This window comes from Anomaloglossus baeobatrachus, chromosome 3 (genome assembly GCF_048569485.1).
Source record: "Anomaloglossus baeobatrachus isolate aAnoBae1 chromosome 3, aAnoBae1.hap1, whole genome shotgun sequence".
In the NCBI taxonomy this organism is placed as follows: domain Eukaryota; kingdom Metazoa; phylum Chordata; class Amphibia; order Anura; family Aromobatidae; genus Anomaloglossus; species Anomaloglossus baeobatrachus.
In genome coordinates this window covers 656546475-656568334 of record NC_134355.1, presented here as the reverse complement: position 1 = coordinate 656568334, position 21860 = coordinate 656546475, and the positions used below count along the sequence as shown (strand labels likewise).

At 44.7% G+C, this 21860-nt stretch overlaps 1 protein-coding gene across 1 annotated transcript in view; it reads right to left on the bottom strand.

The window, feature by feature from the left end:
- Window positions 1-4532: 4532 nt before the first annotated feature.
- The window catches only part of LOC142295729 (aminopeptidase NAALADL1-like), a 68520-nt gene continuing 51192 nt past the window's right edge, over window positions 4533-21860 (bottom strand). The window contains exons 16-19 of the mRNA XM_075338821.1: window positions 20314-20484; window positions 10374-10458; window positions 9950-10042; window positions 4533-5139 (exon numbers count right to left, since the gene is read on the bottom strand). Coding sequence (XP_075194936.1) covers window positions 4956-5139; window positions 9950-10042; window positions 10374-10458; window positions 20314-20484 — 533 coding nt within the window. The 3' untranslated portion in view covers window positions 4533-4955. The remainder of the gene's footprint in view (window positions 5140-9949; window positions 10043-10373; window positions 10459-20313; window positions 20485-21860) is intronic.

The window sequence follows — 21860 nt, the reverse complement described above, 5'->3', positions numbered from 1 at the left end:
CGGTACATGTAGTATTTCAATAGCAAATAACGTTTGGCCTGAAAAAACTGGTACTACAGATCCCATTTGTGGACGGATCCGGCGCATCAGTATAGCCACAATCTGCGACTGATCCGTCAAGAAAACGGATTGTGACTGATGGCAAAAAACTGATGTGTGAAAGGGGTCTTAACGCTTTCTACCAGCAGCATTCTACTTGTGTACAGTGAACAGATGGAACAAATGAGAACCTCCTTCCTCAATGTGTAACACTATGGATCCCGCACCCAAACAACTGACCGTGATTCCTTATACAGGCCGCTTCTTGAGCCTATAACCTCTTCCTGTGTTTCCAGCTAGGCAGAACCTTTCTCTTACAAGGTCACCTTTCACAACCAGTAAACACTGGAGTAGCTCCTGTTGAAGACTGCTGTCATAGATGTTGCACCCACTTGCTTCTGTGATAAATTTCTGTAGCCACTGTTTGCTTCTGTTCATGCTCCCTTGTACTCTCCAACAGCTCACTACACTTGTCTGCTTCTATCCGGTGTTCTTCCCACTCTCCAGACTGCACGTCACACACTGCCCTCCAAACAGACACTACATCTTCCAATATATCCCCTACTTCGCCCCCTGTGGGCCAGCTCTGCAGTTAACCCTGCAAATACTATCCCTGTTATTTCTGTTAGAAAGAAACAAACCCTCACTCTTTACTCTACAGGAGCAGACAGTAAACAGTGACATCTTGTGACGCTTGGAAGTCCTGCAGCCAGAACAGGAATACATACATTTCAATAGCTTAGCAATAATAATACATATCATACATTAGCATAAACACCATGGATGTGTTCAGGGGGGTACATGACAATAGGTCACCCTCTTAAATTTGTGTGGGAGAGACTGCTCCTGTAAAATGTGTTACCTCCATGTCAGTCACATGATCCAGCCCAAAAACAGTGTTCCTTTTGTGATATATATATATATACAGTATATTTTGTAGTGTTCATGCACATTGGTCCAAATACGGACAACAGGTCTCCATACACAGACATCACAGCCTCAGGGCAGTTGCAGATGGCCATATTTTCAGTTCGAACAAAACATTGAATTGCACTTGGATTAATGTTAATCCATGGGGCCGTGCATATGTCTGATTTTTTACTCGGACAATCCGTCTGAAACATCGCTGTATGGGCAATTTTGATCCAACATTCGGATCACACGTGGCCATGCAAGTCAATAAGTCTGTGGAAACCATAGGATGGCACCTGGATGACATCTGAGTGCAATTCCATTTCTGCGGGCTGACCGAATGGAAGGATGGAGAATTTGTTTTTGAATCTGCTCCTTGTCAGATGCCTGTTCTGATGAAGGAGTGGGGTTTCACTCTGAGAGGCATAAAATAAAGCACTTTATCATCCACTTCATGGACTAGACCTTCAGTTTATCTACAGCAGTGCAGATCATTCCACGCTTCTATCGGCTTCTATCTGTAACCTAATAGTGATTCTGTAGGTCACCATCTAGGGGGACAGGAGGGGCATTTGCCCAGGGGCAGCCCATGGGGTTGCATCGTTGGGCCCCTTGATTTTTTCTTTAAAGCCCGAAGTTGCACTATCAACCTACCTGCACTTAAAAAAATAGTGCCACAAAAAAGTGCACTAGGATGCTGGTGTGATGTAAGCCCTCTCCAACAGGAGAAGGTCGCTCAAAACCATTTCCCATCCCTCCGAGCCAGAATGCAACAGCGAGGGTTAGGGGCTAGTAGCCTCTATTACCTGAAGACATGGAGAGGCCCAATCGTGCTCCCAGCCACTGCCTGGGCTGCCACCCCAGTAGAGAACTTACGAGCCATTGACTATTTGCTCTCCTCCTGAAAGAGAAGAGCCAGGGTTCAGGGGGGAGCGAAATTTAAGGGTAGACACACTCCCCTCTTCCCCTTAGACCTGCCAAGAGTAGAACCAGTAAGGGGACCGCATCCTGACAAAAGTCCTAGTGACAGTGGACACACGTGTGCAGGAGGACACACAGTGAAAAATAAGTAGTGAAGTTTTACAGTGTAATGCCTTCAACCAGGAATTTTAAAAACTCCCCATCCTTGCCAGAAGACCTTGCAAGGGGTATGCATAAAGAATGAAAAGTGGAGTGCAAGTAGAAAGTGACCAAACTCAATTGATTTCCGACGCCCAGAGAGTTAGCGCTCCCCAGGGTCACCGCTCTTGGTGCACTCGTACTTTGTGTTTTCAATTTTACCTTATCCAATGGCGTTGAACCTGGAGGACCACGGTTTCCACTGGATGGCTATGTGAGCCACCTGACAAACTAACAAGCACACCAAACCTAGTGAGCATTGTACCAATCTGCGGTCGGACGCAAAACTGTCTTTTCGAAAGGTACTACACTTTATCTTAACCAAAAGGCCTGACACATAATGCGGTGGTCCAAAGTGTCACTCCAGCTGCGGCATTTTGCTGCCTCTCTGCATATTACAGGGGAAGCAAACACGTTACTGTGGTGGGGAGCATACGCATTACTGGGGTGGAGGCATACACGTTACTGGAAGGCATATGCATTACAGGAGGGCATACACATTACTGGAGTGGGGAGGCATACAGCTAGGGGAGCATACACATTACTGGAGTAGGGGGCATACAGCTCTGGGGGTTATACAAGTTACTGGGGTGGGGGGACATACAGCTCTGGGGTGGGTAGCAAACTGCTGTGGAGGGAGGCATACAGCTCTATGCAGGCATACAGCTCTGGGTAGAGACTTACTGTTCTGGGTGGAGGCATACAGCTCTGATGGACGCATACAGCTCTGGAGGGAGACATTCAGCTCTGAGGGGGGCCAAACAACACTGGTGGGGCATACAGCACTGGAGGGGCAAACAGTACTCATGGGGTATACAGTGCTGGGGGATGCTGGTTGGCGCTGCAGCTACGCTCTTCATCTGTTTGATGGGAGTGCATTGCATGAACTTCAATGTATGTTCAAGCAGTAAAGTGCAGCTGCCTGTGGTCCCTGGATATTGACCCAGGGGACCGTAGAATACATCACCGCCCCTGATGACGGCAAGTGGGTCCCCCCTTATTTCCAGGGCCCCAGCACTTGCCTGGGTGCTGACTCCAGCCCCAATTCCATCAAATTCTAATTACACAGACAGCAAACTATGGTGGAATAGGGCATTCTTGGAAAATTAGTTAAAAAACTGTTTTATTCCCAGGGGTACAGGAGTCAAATCTTTCCCATTGAGGATGAATCCTTCATCATTCTGTAGGAGGGTGACATCGTTGACCCTGCAATGTAAAGTAGAATGCAAAAAAGTAAAAAGCACTGCTTTCAGGTATCAAATGTCCAGGGGAGGTGGGCCCTTCTGCCCATCTAAGGGGATGATCCCAGGAGAAGAGAACAATGAGACCCATGTGAGTCAGTTAGTTGGATCTCGGCTGGAGAAGGACTAGGATCTATAGCTGAGGCTAGATCCTAGTGCCTGTGTATGGACTGTTACAGATTGGAGATCAGTGGCCACGTGGGATTGTGTTTTGTTGTTCACCCTGTTGGACTCAAGGAACTCATATAAGGACCATTGCCATATTTTCCCTGGCGTTGGAATACCGGGAGGCACCCCCGGATCTGTTGTTTTGTTGTGGACTCCTTGCAGACTTTAAGGATTTAGGCTCTGTGCGCACTAGTGCGTTTTTCCCGCGGATTTGAGAAATGTCTGCAATCTTTGTGCAGACATTTCCCAGCAAATTCTATGAGAAAAAAAAATAGCTGTGCGCACTGTGCGGATTTTTCTCAAGAAATTTCCTTGAGAAGAATTTCTCGAGAAAATTTCTTGAGAAAATGAGCATGTCAATTCTTTTCCGCAGGTACCCTGCGGATTTCGGCAGTACAGCCTGTAAAATCCGCAGGGAACCACCTGCGGGAAAATCGCGGCAAATTCGCGGCTATTCCGCGGCTAATGCGCGGCAAATCCGCATGCGGATTTGGTGCGGATTTTTTCCAGAGGTCCGGAAATCTTTCACTCCCAGAAGTTTCTCAAGAAATTTTCTTGAGAAACTTCACATTTCTAGTGCGCACATAGCCTAATATTCATGTTTGGTGCTTTATCTTTGTGGTTCCAATAAAGCCCTTTGGATTGTTCCTTAGCCTGGCGTCCCTTACTGCTCTGTCATATACCCCGTCACAGCTCTTCTCACCTTTTATATGTTATTTGGGTAAGACCCTATTGCACTTTTTATCCACTGCTCTTTATTTGCACTCCAAATGACGACACACCGAGCCAGGACTACCGCTACGACCAACCCTCTTGCTCTGTGAGGGGTCAGGGGTGCAGACAACTGGAGGGAAAAGCAGACCACCTTTACAATTCAATGGGAGGCGTTCTGCACCAACAGTTTTTTTGTGTTTTATTGAACGTTTCGGTGTCAATTTTTCCCGTATAGAACGTGTTTCTATTACAAGAATAGTCTACGAATCTTTCACTTGTTCGTGTTTATTTGAGGAATGAGTGGCCTTCACAAAAACTCTGAGATGTATCGGATTTTGATCTAAGTCTCTTTATTAGAAGTTTGAGAAAACATCTCGCACGCAAAAATAAAAGTTAAGCAAATAACTAAAATTTGATCCAATTTTGATGAAAACCCATCCTGTTTGCATAAGGGAATAATCAATGACATCGGAATGAGGCCTTATTATGGTCTGGGGTCTTTTCTGACCTAGAGTTTAATAAATGCAGGGTATAAAAAAAAAAAAAAAAAAAAGACCCCCTGGGACCCTGTTACATGAAGAAGACCAGCAGCCTGTGAATAGAGACCGGGCCCCGTGAAAAGGTCAGAGCTGGAGAATGGTGACTATTGATTTTTAAAATATTTTTAACCCCTTTCCTGACCTTTTCTGGTGAAGCTGAATTTTTTGTGAATACAATTTCCCAATTGACAGTGGAGGGTCTCCAGTTACACAATATATGAATTTATATTTTAGTGACTGTCTCTAATGTGGATGCAGCATTGTCCACAGCCTGGATGGCGACGGTGACCTGGCGATGGACGAGATCCCAGTGCTGTCTGAGGTTGCTTTCCATGGCCGTCTGATAGGCATCTGCCAAACCTGGGAAAGTTGCCACGCTGGAACTACGGGTGGCCCAGAGAACATGGCTACACCGGAAAGAAAGGAAAGGAAACTCTATAACTATCAGAGAGTAAGCATTTGTGGTAACAGTGACACACGGACCAAGGCAAAGAGCATCAACAACACATGTCATCTAGTCAGAGGATTGGTGGGAAACATATTATCCGTTGCGCTCCAACCACTATGACCTTCACTGATTCCAGGAACGATGGCCCTATCTCCTTTTGGATTAGACCAGATATGGACATATTCCACTCATTAGCTATGGGAGCAGTGGTCACATATGCACAGTACCGCACCCAGAGAAGAGATGGAGGGGTTCGCTAGAGAGGAGCAAATTTAATATGAATTTCCTAAAAAAATACGGATTTACTATTTTGTGGGATTCTTTATAGGTCCGAGAATGGGTTAAAATAAATAAAATATGCTCACCTTTCTTAGGTTCTCCATTCACCTGTTGCAGAACCCCTTTTAGTCTTTTTCTTGCTTTGGATTGGCTTTCACTCTTCAGATCAGTCTCTGGTCCAAATCTTCCAGTGCTGACTAGGCCTCATATAGTCTTATGGGGTGTAATGAATATGGAGTACATGCATCTCACCAAGCAGTTATGTGGGGTCAACGCACATTACTTACATGCATCACTACCCTCGAGACTATGTGAGATCTACTCAGTGCTGAAAGATCGATGCCAATGACCAAGAATGAAGAAGAATCAGAAGACTAATCCAAAAGGACTCTGCGGGCAGCTGCTGCACTAGGACAGGTAATGGTTGGGCTGCAGTGTGTACATCGCCCTGGCCAAAAACTGATGCTCTAGCAGGATACAGCTAAACCCCCACTAAGTGGAGACATCACAGGTGCAGGAGAAGCACATCACACACACACCTTCATGGAATGGAGGGGAGGTGACTGCTAGATGATAAAACTGCACACAAGTGGCTTGCATAGAGCGCTGTTCACATGCAGATGACACAGTCACAAACCCGCAGCCTATTAGGTAACGCCCTTCTATTAGATCAGGCGGGCTGCCAAGCCGTACTCCACTGTATATCATGCACGGACAGACACTCTACAATGCAAGGCCCAACAGAAAGGGGCCTGGCTGTATCCTGTACAAACAAAAAAATATGAGGTTTTTGTTGGTATTTATGGCCATAAAACGTAAGCCTACACCCTCGTCAAGGGACCTCATGTCTGTAGGTCCCTACACTAAATATAAAAAAAGCAACAATAAGAGGATAATGTCCTCCAAAAATCAAGTATTACTCACAGCAAGTTGGGCTGCAGTGTGTACATCGCCCTGGCCAAAAACTGATGCTCTAGCAGGATACAGCTAAACCCCCACTAAGTGGAGACATCACAGGTGCAGGAGAAGCACATCACACACACACCTTCATGGAATGGAGGGGAGGTGACTGCTAGATGATAAAACTGCACACAAGTGGCTTGCATAGAGCGCTGTTCACATGCAGATGACACAGTCACAAACCCGCAGCCTATTAGGTAACGCCCTTCTATTAGATCAGGCGGGCTGCCAAGCCGTACTCCACTGTATATCATGCACGGACAGACACCCTCGTCAAGGGACCTCATGTCTGTAGGTCCCTACACTAAATATAAAAAAAGCAACAATAAGAGGATAATGTCCTCCAAAAATCAAGTTGCTTTTTTTATATTTAGTGTAGGGACCTACAGACATGAGGTCCCTTGACGAGGGTGTAGGCTTACGTTTTATGGCCATAAATACCAACAAAAACCTCATATTTTTTTGTTTGTACAGGATACAGCCAGGCCCCTTTCTGTTGGGCCTTGCATTGTAGAGTGTCTGTCCGTGCATGATATACAGTGGAGTACGGCTTGGCAGCCCGCCTGATCTAATAGAAGGGCGTTACCTAATAGGCTGCGGGTTTGTGACTGTGTCATCTGCATGTGAACAGCGCTCTATGCAAGCCACTTGTGTGCAGTTTTATCATCTAGCAGTCACCTCCCCTCCATTCCATGAAGGTGTGTGTGTGATCTGCTTCTCCTGCACCTGTGATGTCTCCACTTAGTGGGGGTTTAGCTGTATCCTGCTAGAGCATCAGTTTTTGGCCAGGGCGATGTACACACTGCAGCCCAACTTGCTGTGAGTAATACTTGATTTTTGGAGGACATTATCCTCTTATTGTTGCTTTTTTTATATTTAGTGTAGGGACCTACAGACATGAGGTCCCTTGACGAGGGTGTAGGCTTACGTTTTATGGCCATAAATACCAACAAAAACCTCATATTTTTTTGTTTGTACAGGATACAGCCAGGCCCCTTTCTGTTGGGCCTTGCATTGTAGAGTGTCTGTCCGTGCATGATATACAGTGGAGTACGGCTTGGCAGCCCGCCTGATCTAATAGAAGGGCGTTACCTAATAGGCTGCGGGTTTGTGACTGTGTCATCTGCATGTGAACAGCGCTCTATGCAAGCCACTTGTGTGCAGTTTTATCATCTAGCAGTCACCTCCCCTCCATTCCATGAAGGTGTGTGTGTGATGTGCTTCTCCTGCACCTGTGATGTCTCCACTTAGTGGGGGTTTAGCTGTATCCTGCTAGAGCATCAGTTTTTGGCCAGGGCGATGTACACACTGCAGCCCAACTTGCTGTGAGTAATACTTGATTTTTGGAGGACATTATCCTCTTATTGTTGCTTTTTTTACAGGTAATGGTTGGGCTTAAAACAGGTCAGTTTAAGATTTTGTTCTTTCTCTTGGACCTCTGTTTTTTATGCTGTGAGCTTCAGGTAAAGAATGACTTAACCCCAGCGATGAGCGGTGCCATCACTCAGGTTATATAGGTGGAGGACAGTGGGGACCTTCAGCTTTGACCGCAAATAACCTGAGTGACGTCACCATTCATCGCTACAGCTCATTCACTGTCTAAAGCTCACAGTGGGGGGTCACTTCAGATGTAGCAGAGTCTAAATCGTCGTGGGACCTCGTGTTGATAATGTTAGACCTAGGTGTTTTGGGAGTTAATAAAGAGGTGAAAGAGGGTAGGTTTTTTTAGTATTTTATTTCAAATAAAGGATTTTTTTGGTGTTTGTGTTTATTTGTTTTTACTTACAGACTAGTAATGGGGGGGTCTCAGTTGCCTCCCATTACTAATCTATGGCTTAGTGGTAGCTGTGAGCTGTCATTAACCCCTTATTACCCCAACTGCCACCACACCAGGGCAATCAGGATGAAATGGGTAAAGTTCTGAGTGTCGCATCTAATGGATGCAACAATCCTGGGTGGCTGCAGGCTTCTATTTTTAGACTGGGGGGCCCAATAAGCATAGGTTTCCACAGCCTGAGAATACCAGCCCCCAGCTGTCGGCTTTATCATGGCTGGGTATGAAAATTGTGGAGGCCCGCATGTCAGTTTTTAAAATTATTTATTTAAATAATTTAAAAAAGCCGCATGTGGTCCCTCTTATTTTGATATTATAGCCAAGATAAGCACAGGGCTGCAGCCTTTAGCTGTATGTTTTATCTGTGCTGGGTATCAATTTTTATTTATTTATTTTTAGACCATAGGTACGCACATAGCAACTGTGATTGGTTGCAGTCAGACAGACTCTCACACAGTGTGGGGGCACATGTGACTGAAACCAGAGATGTGGGGACTGCCGGAGGGCGGGGTAAGCAGTGCTGTCATGATTGACTCCTGGCTCAGCTGGAACTGAGACTTTTTTTTTAGTTTCACTTCTGATGCAGGTCACGTTAGGGGTTAATCCTTTCTGCCTCGTTCTGGAGGTCAGGCTGCTTTATTAGGGCACTGTTTCTCTTGGACTTCGCCAGTGATACTTCTGGCTCAGCTGTGTTCTGCTCTTGAGTGACTGTTGTCTGCCCTGCCCCCTCCTGACCTCCGTGTTCACCTGACCTGTTCACCTCCTCTGTTGTCTGTTTCCATCAGTGTCTCTCCCGCTGTCTCCCTGTTCGTTCCTTATCTATTCACCTTTATTCTGTCTTGTCTTCCCACTCCCCCTCGCTTCTAGGCTCTGATTTCCCGGCTACTGACTATTTGCTTCCCTCTGACTACGTTTAGACTTTGCCCTTGTGTATTTACAAGACCTCATGTTGTGACACGGCTTTCTGACGATTCTACTGCCATCTGGTGAGCTTGACTAGTATTACCTCTGCTAGGGAATTCCCTGCTCATACGTTTCCTCCACTTTTACGCCCCCTAGTGGTTTACCAGCTAACTACCTTCTCAGAGAGTTTCAGGAATCCTCTCAGTCCCACATTACTGCGCTGTACTGCTATTGTACATCTTAGAGTACAGCGTGACAAGTGCATATGCATGAAGGATAATGAGCAGCCCCACTTGAGACTCGGTAAGGGGACTAGTGATGAGCGGGCATTACCATGCTCGGGTGCTGAGTACTAGTAACTAGTGATGAGCGGGCACTACCATGCTCAGATGCTGAGTACTAGTAACTACTGATGAGCGGGCACTACCATGCTTGGGTGCTCAGTACTCGTAGCTAATGACGAGCAAGCGCTACCATGCTCGGGTGCTCAGTACTCGTAACTAGTGATGAGCGAGCACTACCATGCTCGGGTGCTGAGTACTAGTAACGAGTAGTTGGATACTCTGATTGGCACGACTTGTGTACCGAGTATAATAGAAGTCAAAGGAGAACGCAAGCATTTTTCCAAAAGATCTTGCCATTGACTTCCATTATGCTCGTGTACTTGAGTTGAGCCCGTCCGAACATCCAACTGCTCGTTACGAGAACCGAGTACCCGAACATGGTAGCGATCGCTCATCACTAAACATTGTAGTTCTTTCTTATTTCTTAATCCCTTTAAATCCATTTATACCTGAAGTACAGTCTGTCTGGAAAAGCAAAATTGTTTGTGAATGATCTATCCAAGAGCATAAGTTGGTCGTTTATCATCCGTATCTTCAGTGGTCTGGAGAATACAAACAGAAAAAGCAATGAGCTGGATCAAATGTAGAAAAATGTACACGCAACGACTATAAAGGCATCAACATTCCAATCCAAAAGTCAACATTAAAAGGGCATGGGTAGGCGTTCAGCATTTGATTATGGGTGTCTGACCCCCATGATACACTCCCCCATGGGGTCAGCCGCTTATCTGTACCACCAGCTGTGCTTGGTACCGCAGCCAATTCAAGAAGATGTGACCGAGCTGCAGATCCAAGCATGGCCAAATTGTATGTACACCGCTCTTGTGACTGGTGGAATCACAGGTTTCAGTGAAACACTAAAGTAAAACTTACGTCTCCGCGTCCGATAGTTTCTTAATGACTTCTTCCAAAGACTCAGCTGCTGCCTTGTATCGATTAATCGCCCATTTTAATGGCTCTAGTATAAAACACAGACAGCCATCGGTAGAAACCTCGGCAATATAGACGGCCATTTTGAAGTAACCTTCAAGGCGTTATGAGTCATGTGATACATATAATAGCGGACATAATTGATATGTTTTTGCCGCAGCATTTAACTCACGGTATGGACTAATCCCTTATCATAAGATGTTCATTCTGAATATCATTTATTTATGTACCACATAATAAATCATCAACCTCTTGGAGACGCAGAGGTTTTTTCACTTTCTCCTTCTTTTCTTTCAAGAGCCATAACGCACTTATTTTTCCATATCCGTATGAGAACTTTCATTGTAAAAATATAATTCTACTATTTTGATTTTCCATTTCAGTTTTCACCCTGTCGGGCATAAATATTTTTACACTTTATTAGTTTGGACAATTATGCGCAAGGATACCAAAAAGTTTTTTTTTTTAGATTTCCCCAGGTTTATTATGGGAAAAAGGGTGGGGGGGCGGGTGAGTAAAACATTTATATGTTGGTATTTCTACATATTATTTTTTATTTTTTCTTAATTTTTTTTTCATTAGTTCCCTTAGGGGGCTTAACCCCTTTGACCACTCGGCAATTTTCTGTTTTTCTTTCAAGAGCCATAACCTTTTCATTTTTCCGTCAATATTCCCTATAAGGCTATGTGCGCATGCTGCTGATTTTACCGCGGATTTGCCACAGAAAATGTTTCTTAAATTTCTGCAGTCATTGCCCAGCAAAACCTATGGGTTTTTAAAAATGCTGTTCGCACACTGCGTTTTTTATACCTGCGGATTTACCCGCGGATTTTCCGCTGCGGAATTAATGAGCATGTCACTTCTTTTCTGCAGGTACCTGCGGTTTTTGCCCAAGATAATGGTAAAAATCAGCAGGGACCAACCTGCGGCAAATCCACACCAAAATCGCACCAAACGGCGGCAAAACCACATGCGGATTTCGTTGCGGTTTTGGTGCTTTTTTTACCGCAGGTGCGGGATTCTTTCAGAGGGTCCGGATTTTCCTTAAGAAAAAATCAATTTCTAGTGCGCACATGGCCTAAGGGCTTGTTTTCTGCAGGACAAGTTGCACTTTTGAATTACACCATTCATTCTGTCCCATATTGTACCGGAAAAAAAATCCAAGTGCAGTGAAATTACAAAAAAAAAATGCAATAACTCTTGTTTTTTGAGTTTTTATTTACCATGTTCACTATATGGTAATAATGACCTGGCAATATGATTCTCCAGCTCAGTACAAGTTCATAGATACCAAACATGTATATTTTTTTCTTTTATTTAATTGGAGAAAAAAAACCCCAAAAAATTAAAAAAAATTAAAAATTTGGGCCTTTGTCGCCATTTTCTGAGACCTGTAGCGTTCTCATTTATTCGGATCTAGGATTCAGTGAAGGCTTATTTTTTGCATCCTGAGCTGGTGTTTTGCCATTTTTGGGTAGATGCGATGTTTTGATCACCTCTTATTGCATTTTATGACCCAAAAAACATAATTTTGGCTTTTTTTTTGTCATATTGTGTACCGAGTAGATTACCGATTTATTTTATATTTTGATAGATCAGGCATTTCTGAAAGCGACTATAACAGATATGTGTTTTGTTTTTTCAAGGGGGCAAAGGGGAGTGATTTGAACTTTTGTTTCGTTTTTTCATATTTTTTAAAAAACTTTTTTTCAAGTCTTTCTTGTTTCTACTACATCTCTTAGGGGACTTGAAGTTGATACAGTCCGATCGCTTCTGCTGTTCTGAGCGATGCCTCAGTGTCAGCACCGCTCTGTATGGCAGAAATGATGATCTATGAATGCCGGCGCTCACAGGAACTTTGTAATGGCAGTGACAGGCGTCATCAGATAACCCCTGGCTGCCATGACAACCCATCGGCGCCCTGTGATGACATCACGGGGCCTCCAATTGCGGCAGGGAATGAGGTGCTCCCGCTGTCCTAGATTAACAGTAGGATTTAACTGGTTAACAGACTGATCAGATAAGCCACCAGGACCAGGGAAACTCACCACCCGAGCCTGCATTAAAGGGACAGGCACGACCTATGACGTACGGATACATCATAGGTTGTAAAGGGGTTAAACCATTTATTTCGTGATTATCTACATAATACTATGTAATATCGAAGTCTGTTGAATATTTACTGGGCTGGGTTTCTTAGGAGTATTAACATGACAGCCATAGGGGGTCCTCAGTTGACCCATGGTTTCCATAACAACCCATTAGCACCCCACAATCACCAAGGACATCCGTAGTGACCCAGTTGCCAACCTGCTCCTGAGCTTCGTGAGCACATCATATACAGCAGATGGCGCCAGAGAGCTAATAATTATATCAATAATTAATCTGACTTAATTGCACTTTTCCTTTCCGAAACAGTATATTTTTTCCTTGTGTTTTTCAGATTTAAAAAACAAAAACAAAAAAAACCCCACAAACCTGTCTTTATTTCCCATGGCAACCAATCAAAGAGGAGCTTTCATTTTTCGAAAGTATTAATACAAATAAAAGACGCACTGGGATTGGTCGCCATGAATAGTGTGGATGGACAGTTTTCCTTTCAGTTTCATAAATCTGCCCTGGGTGTTTTATTACTTGAGTTTTTTGGTGTTTTTGTTGGGTTTTTTTTGCTGTGTTCTTCAATTCCATATCATGTAAATCAGAGGTCGCGCGATTTAAGGATTCCGATTAGAATCACACAATCTGTAATGGGGACAACCACCCTTATAAGTAGCACCAAAATCAGCAAGATACAGCAACATGGGCATTTTTTATGCCGAAAAACAAAAATCAATAGATTTCTATGAAAAGTAGAAAAACAAAAGGCAAGTGGAAAAAAATACACTGTGTATTTTTTATTTAATTTTACAGCTAACTTCTGACTGCAGCGTTTTATTAAAACGTGAAAAAAAATCCATAAAAATTCAACAGAAAACCTTGTCACAAAAAAAAAAAAGTGCCCCATTCACTGGAATGATGCTGAACTGCAATACCAGACACAAGGGGCCCATCGAAGTGCCAGATGACTAGATGCCTTGCAGGCCCAGTTGCTTCTGGTTTCAGTTCGAACCCTGCTGGAAGTCCCAACCCCGGTACAAGTCTGAATCCCGCCGAAGGTCTCGACCTCTAGAGAACCTTCGACACCTAGGGAAACCTCGACCACCGAAGGGGGGCATAATCGATCGTGGCTCTAGTTCAGCACAAAAAGAGGAAAGACAAGTGGGTGTGGGCCCAGCTAGACAGTCACAGACGAGGAGAGTTCATGCAGCGGATGACCCGGGGATTGATGGTGTACTTTGACCGCGGAAGAGGCTATGACTTCTTAGTGGAGGAGAACACCTGGGACATGGTATATGTCAGCACCAACTTTTTTTTTTTTACATCCTGGAGAACAGGTTCAGTTCCTTAAGGAAGGGCCAAGAGGGTGGTTTGCGATAGCGGTCGCAATGATAAAATCAGATACAGGAGAAGCGCCTTCAGCAATGCAGCCTCAATGAAAGGTGACAGTTTCTAGAACCATCACACCGCCAGGCCCAGAGGCTCGTGTGAGGAGTAACAGTGGGGAGACCATCTTGAATCTCCATGGTGTCTCAGACGAAGAGAAGACCACAGGAACACTGGAGGAATCAGCCAATCCAGCCGTGATGTATATGGCCCATGGAACAGGATGGAGTCTAAGAAAATCTGGGTCTGAACACAGCTGGCAGAGGGCCAGTGAAAGAGAAGCGGATTTGAATGCTGAGGAGTTCTCGTTACACCCCTGTTGCACCAGCGGAACAGTTTGAAGTTCTCAGAATAGCCATAAATCAGCGGGTCCAAGGCAAATATATCCAGGACTCTTGCCTTTTGTAGCCACGGATGGTTGAAGTTAGTTTTACCCCTTTCCCAGTTTATATACTCATGTTGTACACCCCCTCTGCTGGATTGAGGGACATTGTGCCAGCGAAAGGGTTGCACACCCTTCGGTAAGGACTGAGCCCAATCCAAAATAGACTTTGCCCCTAAGTGACTATGGTTTAAAGGACTAGCCTCTTTCCTAAGTATTGATAGGAGAATAAAGGGCTTTGCCCCCATCTCATGGACTGATGGGAGTTATTGACCTTACTCCACAGAATTTGGTCAGATGGGTTCTCAAGGAGCTTGGTCAACCTTATACGACTTGTGCTGGGTTAAGGATAAAAATGGACTTGGGCATTGTGGTTCTGGGGTCCTAATTAAGTAAGAGAAGAAGGAAAATGTCATCTGTGTTTTGGAGAAGTAAAGCCAGAACCGTGTTAGTTAAAATGTTACGTGTGCTGTTAAGCATTAGTCGTGGATGATTAAGGACGATCATCATTAAAAAAGGGAGGTATTTATGGAGGTGGACATATTGTTGTGTTCCCCCTTGAAGACATCAGTGTTGTTCTATAGTATAAAGTGTAATGTTAATAAAGTAATTTGTTATTGTGCAGATGTAAAATGTAAACTGTGATGTGTAATATGAATTGTTGTTATTGTGCTTAAATGTATTTGCTGGACATGGGGTAGGACAGAGTTAATGGTTTGGACAAGCCCCTAGTGGGAGCAGCTCGTGCAAAGGGTCAGTGACTGTTTCCTGTTAGAAAGTCAGATAGGGCCCAGCATGAGATACAGACAGACCTAGGATCTGAATAGTTCGTAGAGCCGCATGATGTGGGTGTCCCTAGAGCGAGGGGAGAATGAAGGCAGTGGATAGTGAGATCCTGAATATCAAGGAACGAGTTGCAGAGTGATCTATGGAAGATGGGTCAAAGGACTGACCAGAGGACTAAGTGACGGAATGAAATAGGTCCTGGCAGCAGGACATGAAACAAAGTGAGTGCCCCAGGTTATAGTTCCCTAAGAAGAAGAGCTTAAGGCTCTGTGCGCACTAGTGCATTTTACCCGCGGATTTACCCACGGATTTGCCGCGGAAATTTCTTGAGAAATGTCTGCAATCTTTGTGCAGACATTTCCCAGCAAATTCTATGAGAAAAAAAAATAGCTGTGCGCACTGTGCGGATTTTTCTCAAGAAATTTCCTTGAGAAGAATTTCTCGAGAAAATTTCTTGAGAAAATGAGCATGTCAATTCTTTTCCGCAGGTACCCTGCGGATTTCGGCAGTACAGCCTGCAAAATCCGCAGGGAACCACCCGCGGGAAAATCGCGGCAAATTCACGGCTATTCCGCGGCTAATCCGCGGCAAATCCGCATGCGGATTTGGTGCGGATTTTTTCCGGAGGTCCGGAAATCTTTCACTCCCAGAAGTTTCTCAAGAAATTTTCTTGAGAAACTTCACATTTCTAGTGCGCACATAGCCTAAAGCTAGGTCCGGTTGTATTGGCAAAACCTCTTTAAGAGTGAGAAGACGAGGAACAACTTGAAGGAAAATATGACTTTCACGGACTGTACTGTGGTACTAGGCTGGGTTGTGGTGACGCAAGTGCGATAAGTGGAGGCTGAAATCAGAAAAGTGGAGGAAAAGAGAATGTGTATAGAGATGCTCTGAGTTAATGAAACATACGAGGAGATATATGCCCGCTATATAACGTATATAGTTATCATCAAACTACTGTTGAGTAAAATTGCCTCAATGGATTGGGTAACATTTGGTCCTGGCCAGCCAAATCCATTGGCAATATGCTGTCTGTCAAGGTCTATCACCTCAGAAGTAAAAGAACGTGATGTAACTGAGGCTGAGAATACAGAAATAGCATTGCAGGAGTATAAAGATATCAATAGGAAATGTAAAAAAGAAATCAAACAAGCAAAATTAGCTACTGAAACAAAAATCGCCAATGACATTAAAATAAATCCCAAAATCTTTTATAAATACATTAATGCCAAAAGGAAAACAAAGGATAGTATCGGCCCCTTAAAATATAATAACAAGTTAATTATAGAGGACAAACAAAAGACTGAGATATTAAATAGGCATTTCTCATCTGTATTCACCAAGGAACTGACTGTACCAGGGATCATTCAACAAGTGAAAAATCAAAGTCCACCACCCGATATAATTAATTTAACACAAGATGAAGTACGCCTACGTCTGAGTAAATTAAACATTGACAAATCCCCAGGGCCAGATGGCATTCATCCACGAATATTGAGGGAATTGAGCTCCGTAATCGACAGACCGCTGTATCTCATCTTTTTAGACTCACTTGTAACAGGGTTGGTGCCTCAGGATTGGAGGATTGCTGATGTGGTACCGATATTTAAGAAAGGTAAGAGGGTAGATCCAGGCAACTACCGTCCAGTAAGCCTGACATCAGTAGTATGCAAAGTTTTTGAGGGCATTTTAAGGGATGACATGCAAAAATATATTGCAGAAAATAATATGATAACTGACAAACAGCATGGATTCATGAAAGATAAGTCGTGTCTAACCAACCTGTTGGGGTTCTATGAGGGGGTAAGTTCAAACCTGGATATTGGTAATGCAGCTGATGTGATTTATTTGGACTTTGCAAAGGCATTTGATACTGTACCACATAATAGCCTTATACTAAAGATCCAGAAGCAAGGACTAGGGGACACAATATGCAACTGGGTAAGGAATTGGCTAAAAGATAGGAAACAAAGAGTAGTCATAAATGGTACATTCTCTAAATGGGCTATAGTCAGCAGTGGGGTGCCGCAGGGATCTGTGCTTGGACCGATTCTTTTTACTCTCTTTCTTAATGACCTTGTGGATGGGATTGATAGTACAGTGTCAGTCTTTGCCGATGACACCAAACTATGTAGGATATTAAAAACTGACCTGGATAGTACAATATTACAAAAAGATCTGGATAAGATGTCAGAATGGGCAGATACTTGGCAAATGAGATTTAATATTGATAAATGTAAAGTAATGCACCTAGGACGGAGTAATCCTATAGCTGCGTATACATTAAATGGAAGTAAACTCAGGACTACAGAACAGGAGAAGGACTTGGGTATTCTCATTACAAATAAGCTGAGCAGCAGCACTCAATGTCAAGCAGCAGCTGCTAAAGCAAACAAGATTTTAGGGTGTATAAAAAGAGAGATTAGATCCCGTGATCCCAACGTATTGTTACCCCTCTATAAATCACTTGTAAGGCCACATCTGGAATACGGGATCCAGTTTTGGGCTCCACATTTTAAAAAGGACATTCAGAAGTTAGAGTCAGTTCAAAGGCGGGCAACTAGACTATTACAAGGAATGGAGGCCCCCATATGATGACAGGTTGAAAAAGTTAGATATGTTTAGCTTAGAAAAAAGACGTCTCAGAGGAGATCTCATTTATATGTATAAATACATGTGTGGTCAATATAAAGGACTGGCACATGACTTATTTCTTCCAAAGACAGTACTAAGGACCAGGGGGCACTCACTGCGAGTGGAAGAAAAGCGATTCCGACACCTAAATAGGAAAGGGTTCTTTACAGTTAGAGCGGTCAGACTGTGGAATGCCGACCACAAGAGGTAGTAATGGCAGATACTATAACAGCTTTTAAAAAAGGGCTGGATGATTTCCTCACTACACACAACATTGTTGGTTATAAATGACTTAGTGACTAAATGTAGAACTGGTGGAGGAAGGTTGAACTAGATGGACCTAGGTCTTTTTTCAACCTAAGTAACTATGTAACTATGTAACTGTGGAATAAAAGCGCAAAAATAGGGTCTTACCCGATATGCAGGTTTTAGTCTAGTGCTAAAAACGCACTCACCTGGTGGGGTTGTGTCAGTCACAACTCCTTTCTACACAAGTAACGATGGTGGTCAGCAGCAGCCCCGAAGGTTAATGTGGCGCCCCTGAGGCTTCCGTCGCCACAGAGACATTGCACCTCAGCCAGAGGTGTGATGTCCCATCCTGGGTAAGGACAAGGGTGAATACCGGTTCACAGGCAAATTCACACTACTCCTATTGTTAGGCATATTTTGGGACTGGAGATAGTGGCTACCCCCATGCTGTAGGCTGGGGGGGCCATAAGACCCATCTCTTCTCCCATAGGGTGGGGCCTAGCAACAAGGGAAGTGGGAGGAGCCAACTGAAAGTGAGAGTAGAGACAGGAAGTTCAAGGTCAGACAGTCTAGTCTAGTCGTGAGAGGGAGAAGGAGAGGGTGGTAGTTACCTCAGGAGAGTGAAGAGAAAGTGACAGAGAGCGAAGTTTCCTGGTGGAGATCCTGGGACCCGGCTAGGCCCAGGTGACACCACAGACAGAGAAGAAAGGATTCCAGGGCCACGGAAGGGCTTATTAGCTCGTGGCCTGTTCCACTAAGAAGATCGGGTGGAGGGATCTGGCTGCATTCGGGGATGGTCCCCAGACAGAGGGAAGAAAGACATTTCCTCATAAAGTGACACCGAGGCCCAGGGTGGCTGCAAGCGCCCAGGGCCACAACCTGCCGTAGATCCCCTGGGAAGAGGGCAAGATTCCAGTCAGGCAAGCCCCCTTGACCAGATTCTATGGTGGAGGCCAAGATAAGTTCATCTATAAAAGTCAAGGCTGTGAAGTCAGTCGAGGAAAGAGACATAAAAGTGGTGCACCGATATTGACCCTAAGAACTACCTGGTATCGGCGGAGGTCCCTGACAGTGAATTCCAGCACTCCAACGGCAACCAGTCTGCTGCAGCCCTGGCGACAGTGAGTGAAAACCTTGAAACTGCAACTCCTGGTGTCGCCTCCCTTTTGTTCTATACCGCACCACCATTGCATAGACTCTTATAAGCACCAACGGTTGCCCTGGGGTACCGCTCCACCTGTAAGGAGCAGAACCATCCCAGCTGCCATTACATGAGCCCCGGAGGCCCTATCCAGCATCAGCAGCTCCATAGCCGCAATCCACAGGTGGCGTCACGAATATATTTCCACAAACTTTATTATTAATCATCACCCCCACAACCGCCATATTAGTTGACCCCGCCAGGGTCACGGAGCCGGGGGCCCTGCCACCGCTGACTACCCCCGGACTAGTCCGGCCCGGCACCGGGTGTCCCAGAGCCCTGGGGTGGGCGAGTCATTAATAGTATCATAAACGGGGAGAGGAATACGGGTATAAGCCGCGCTAAAACCACAGAATCCAGAAGATTTAAATGGATCCCTTTGTTTTCATAAGTCTATGGGCGGCTTTGCACGTTGCGACATTGCACGTGCGATGTCGATGGGGTCAAATCAAAAGTGACGCACATCCGGCGTCGCAGTCGATATCGCAACGTGTAAAACCTTTTTGATACGATGAACGAGCGCAAAAGCGTCGTTATCGTATCATCGCTGCAGCCTCCGACATTTCCATAATGCCGATGGTGCGACAGGTACGATGTTATTCCTCGCTCCTGCGGCAGCACACATCGCTGTGTGTAAAGCCGCAGGAGCGAGGAACATCACCTTACCTGCCTCCCGGCTGCAATGAGAAGGACGGAGTTGGGCGGGATGTTTACATCCTGCTCATCTCTGCCCCTCCGCTTCAATTGGCCGCCTGCCATGTGACGTCGCTGTGACGCAGCACGGCCCGCCCCCCTAAGGAAGGAGGCGGGTCGCCGGCCAGAGGGACGTCGCACGGCAGGTATGTGCGTGTGAAGCTGCCGTAGCGATAATAATCGCTACGGCAGCTTTCACTAGATATCGCACGTGCGACGCGGGCGGGGACTATCGCTGCAGCATCGGTAACACATTGTTACCGATGTCGCAACGTGCAAAGCCCGCCTATGCGTTTTAGAGATATATCCATCTCCTTCTTCAGGACAAGGGGAATCATTCATCTTCATGTAGCATGTTGTGGTGCCCATGACTACCGCCCCGCCCCACGCTACAGCGACGCAGACACGTTTATTACTGAAACAGACAGTAGTAATTATTATATATATAGAGTTACCTAGGGAGATGTTATATTTGCTGAGATTGGTCTGGAAAGTTTCCGCCTGCTTATAAAACCCATCCAATGTTTCTACATAGTCTCTTGCCCCCAGGGGCAGGATGAGACTGTCTGATAACCGCAGCAGTACATTTCCAGCCGTGCGTGCCACCGTCTGATGGCTAGTAAACCCTACAAGTATTAAAAATGAACAAAGGTACATGGTAAATAAATATTGGAGTCGCGGTCACACATACACACAACTGATCCATTCTAACGGGGACGTGGGACGATCATACATGGTTAAAGTAGCTGTTTACTAATACATTTTACATTAATTTATTAATAATTTTATAATAATATCGTGCCTGAAGGGGTATTAAAAAAACAAAAAGAGAGAGAGATAAACATCGATTTACTGGACCCCTGTGCTCTTATGCACCACTGCTCAGGTCCTCCGCCAGGCTCTCTTTCAATGTATGGTCAAATGTGATTACTCTAGCCAATCAGTGGCCAATGCTTTTTCAAGGCTGCAGTCAATCAGTGGAAGATGATTGACTGCAGAAAATCTGGGTTGTCACCTACAGGAAGAGGAAGTGAGGAGAATGGCAGGAGACACAGGAAGCGGTGCACAGGAACAGCGGGGAAGTATCTTTTTCTGGAGAGGTCGAGGAACTGAACTTTACCCTTTATAAAATTAGAAGAGCACCATTTATTTACAGACTGATAATTCACGCAAATCTAATATATAAAGTTGAGTGTGTATGTGTGTATATGTGTGTGTGTGTGTGTGTGTGTGCGTGTGTGTGTGTATATATATGTGTGTGTGTGTGTATGTGTGTGTGTGTATGTGTGTGTGTGTGTGTGTGCGTGTGTGTCCGTGTCCGCTAAAGGAATCAGCACCATCGTATTTACAATCATGAAATTTTGCACAGACGCCTCATGTGACTCAGGAAACGTCATAGACTATGTTTTGTGGGGAAGATTTAACCCCACACTTTACAGTTATTCACCAAAAAAACTGCTTACATTAAAGTCAATGGAGCTGGGAGCTACAGGTCATTAATAGGAGCTGTGATTGGTTACTATAGGCAACAAAGGTCATTCTTGGTATAAGAAGCTTATGTGTGAGGTAATATGATATCAGTGGAGAGAGAGACAGAGAGATAAAGAGACAGACAGAGAGACAGAGAGACAGGCAGAGAGAGAGAGAAACAGAGATAAAGATACAGAGAGAGAGAGACAGGAAGAGAGAGATAGAGAGATGGATAGAGAGAGACAGAGAGAGAGAAACAGAGAGAGAGACGGTCAGAGAGGGAGAGTGAGAGAGTGGGAGAGAAAAGAGATACAATTACTATCCCGGGCACACCGGGTAGTACAGCTAGTTCTATAAATAAATGGCACAAGTAGCCTATCAGAACTATTATTTCTTAAAGGGGATCGCAGATATCTACGGCGTACCTGCAAGAAAGCATTTCTGTGGGTACCGGTATTTTTTTTTTACATATGTGCCTGGGGCTAGGCCATGAATGTATATAACAGTAATACTTCTTTAAAGGGGTTTAGAT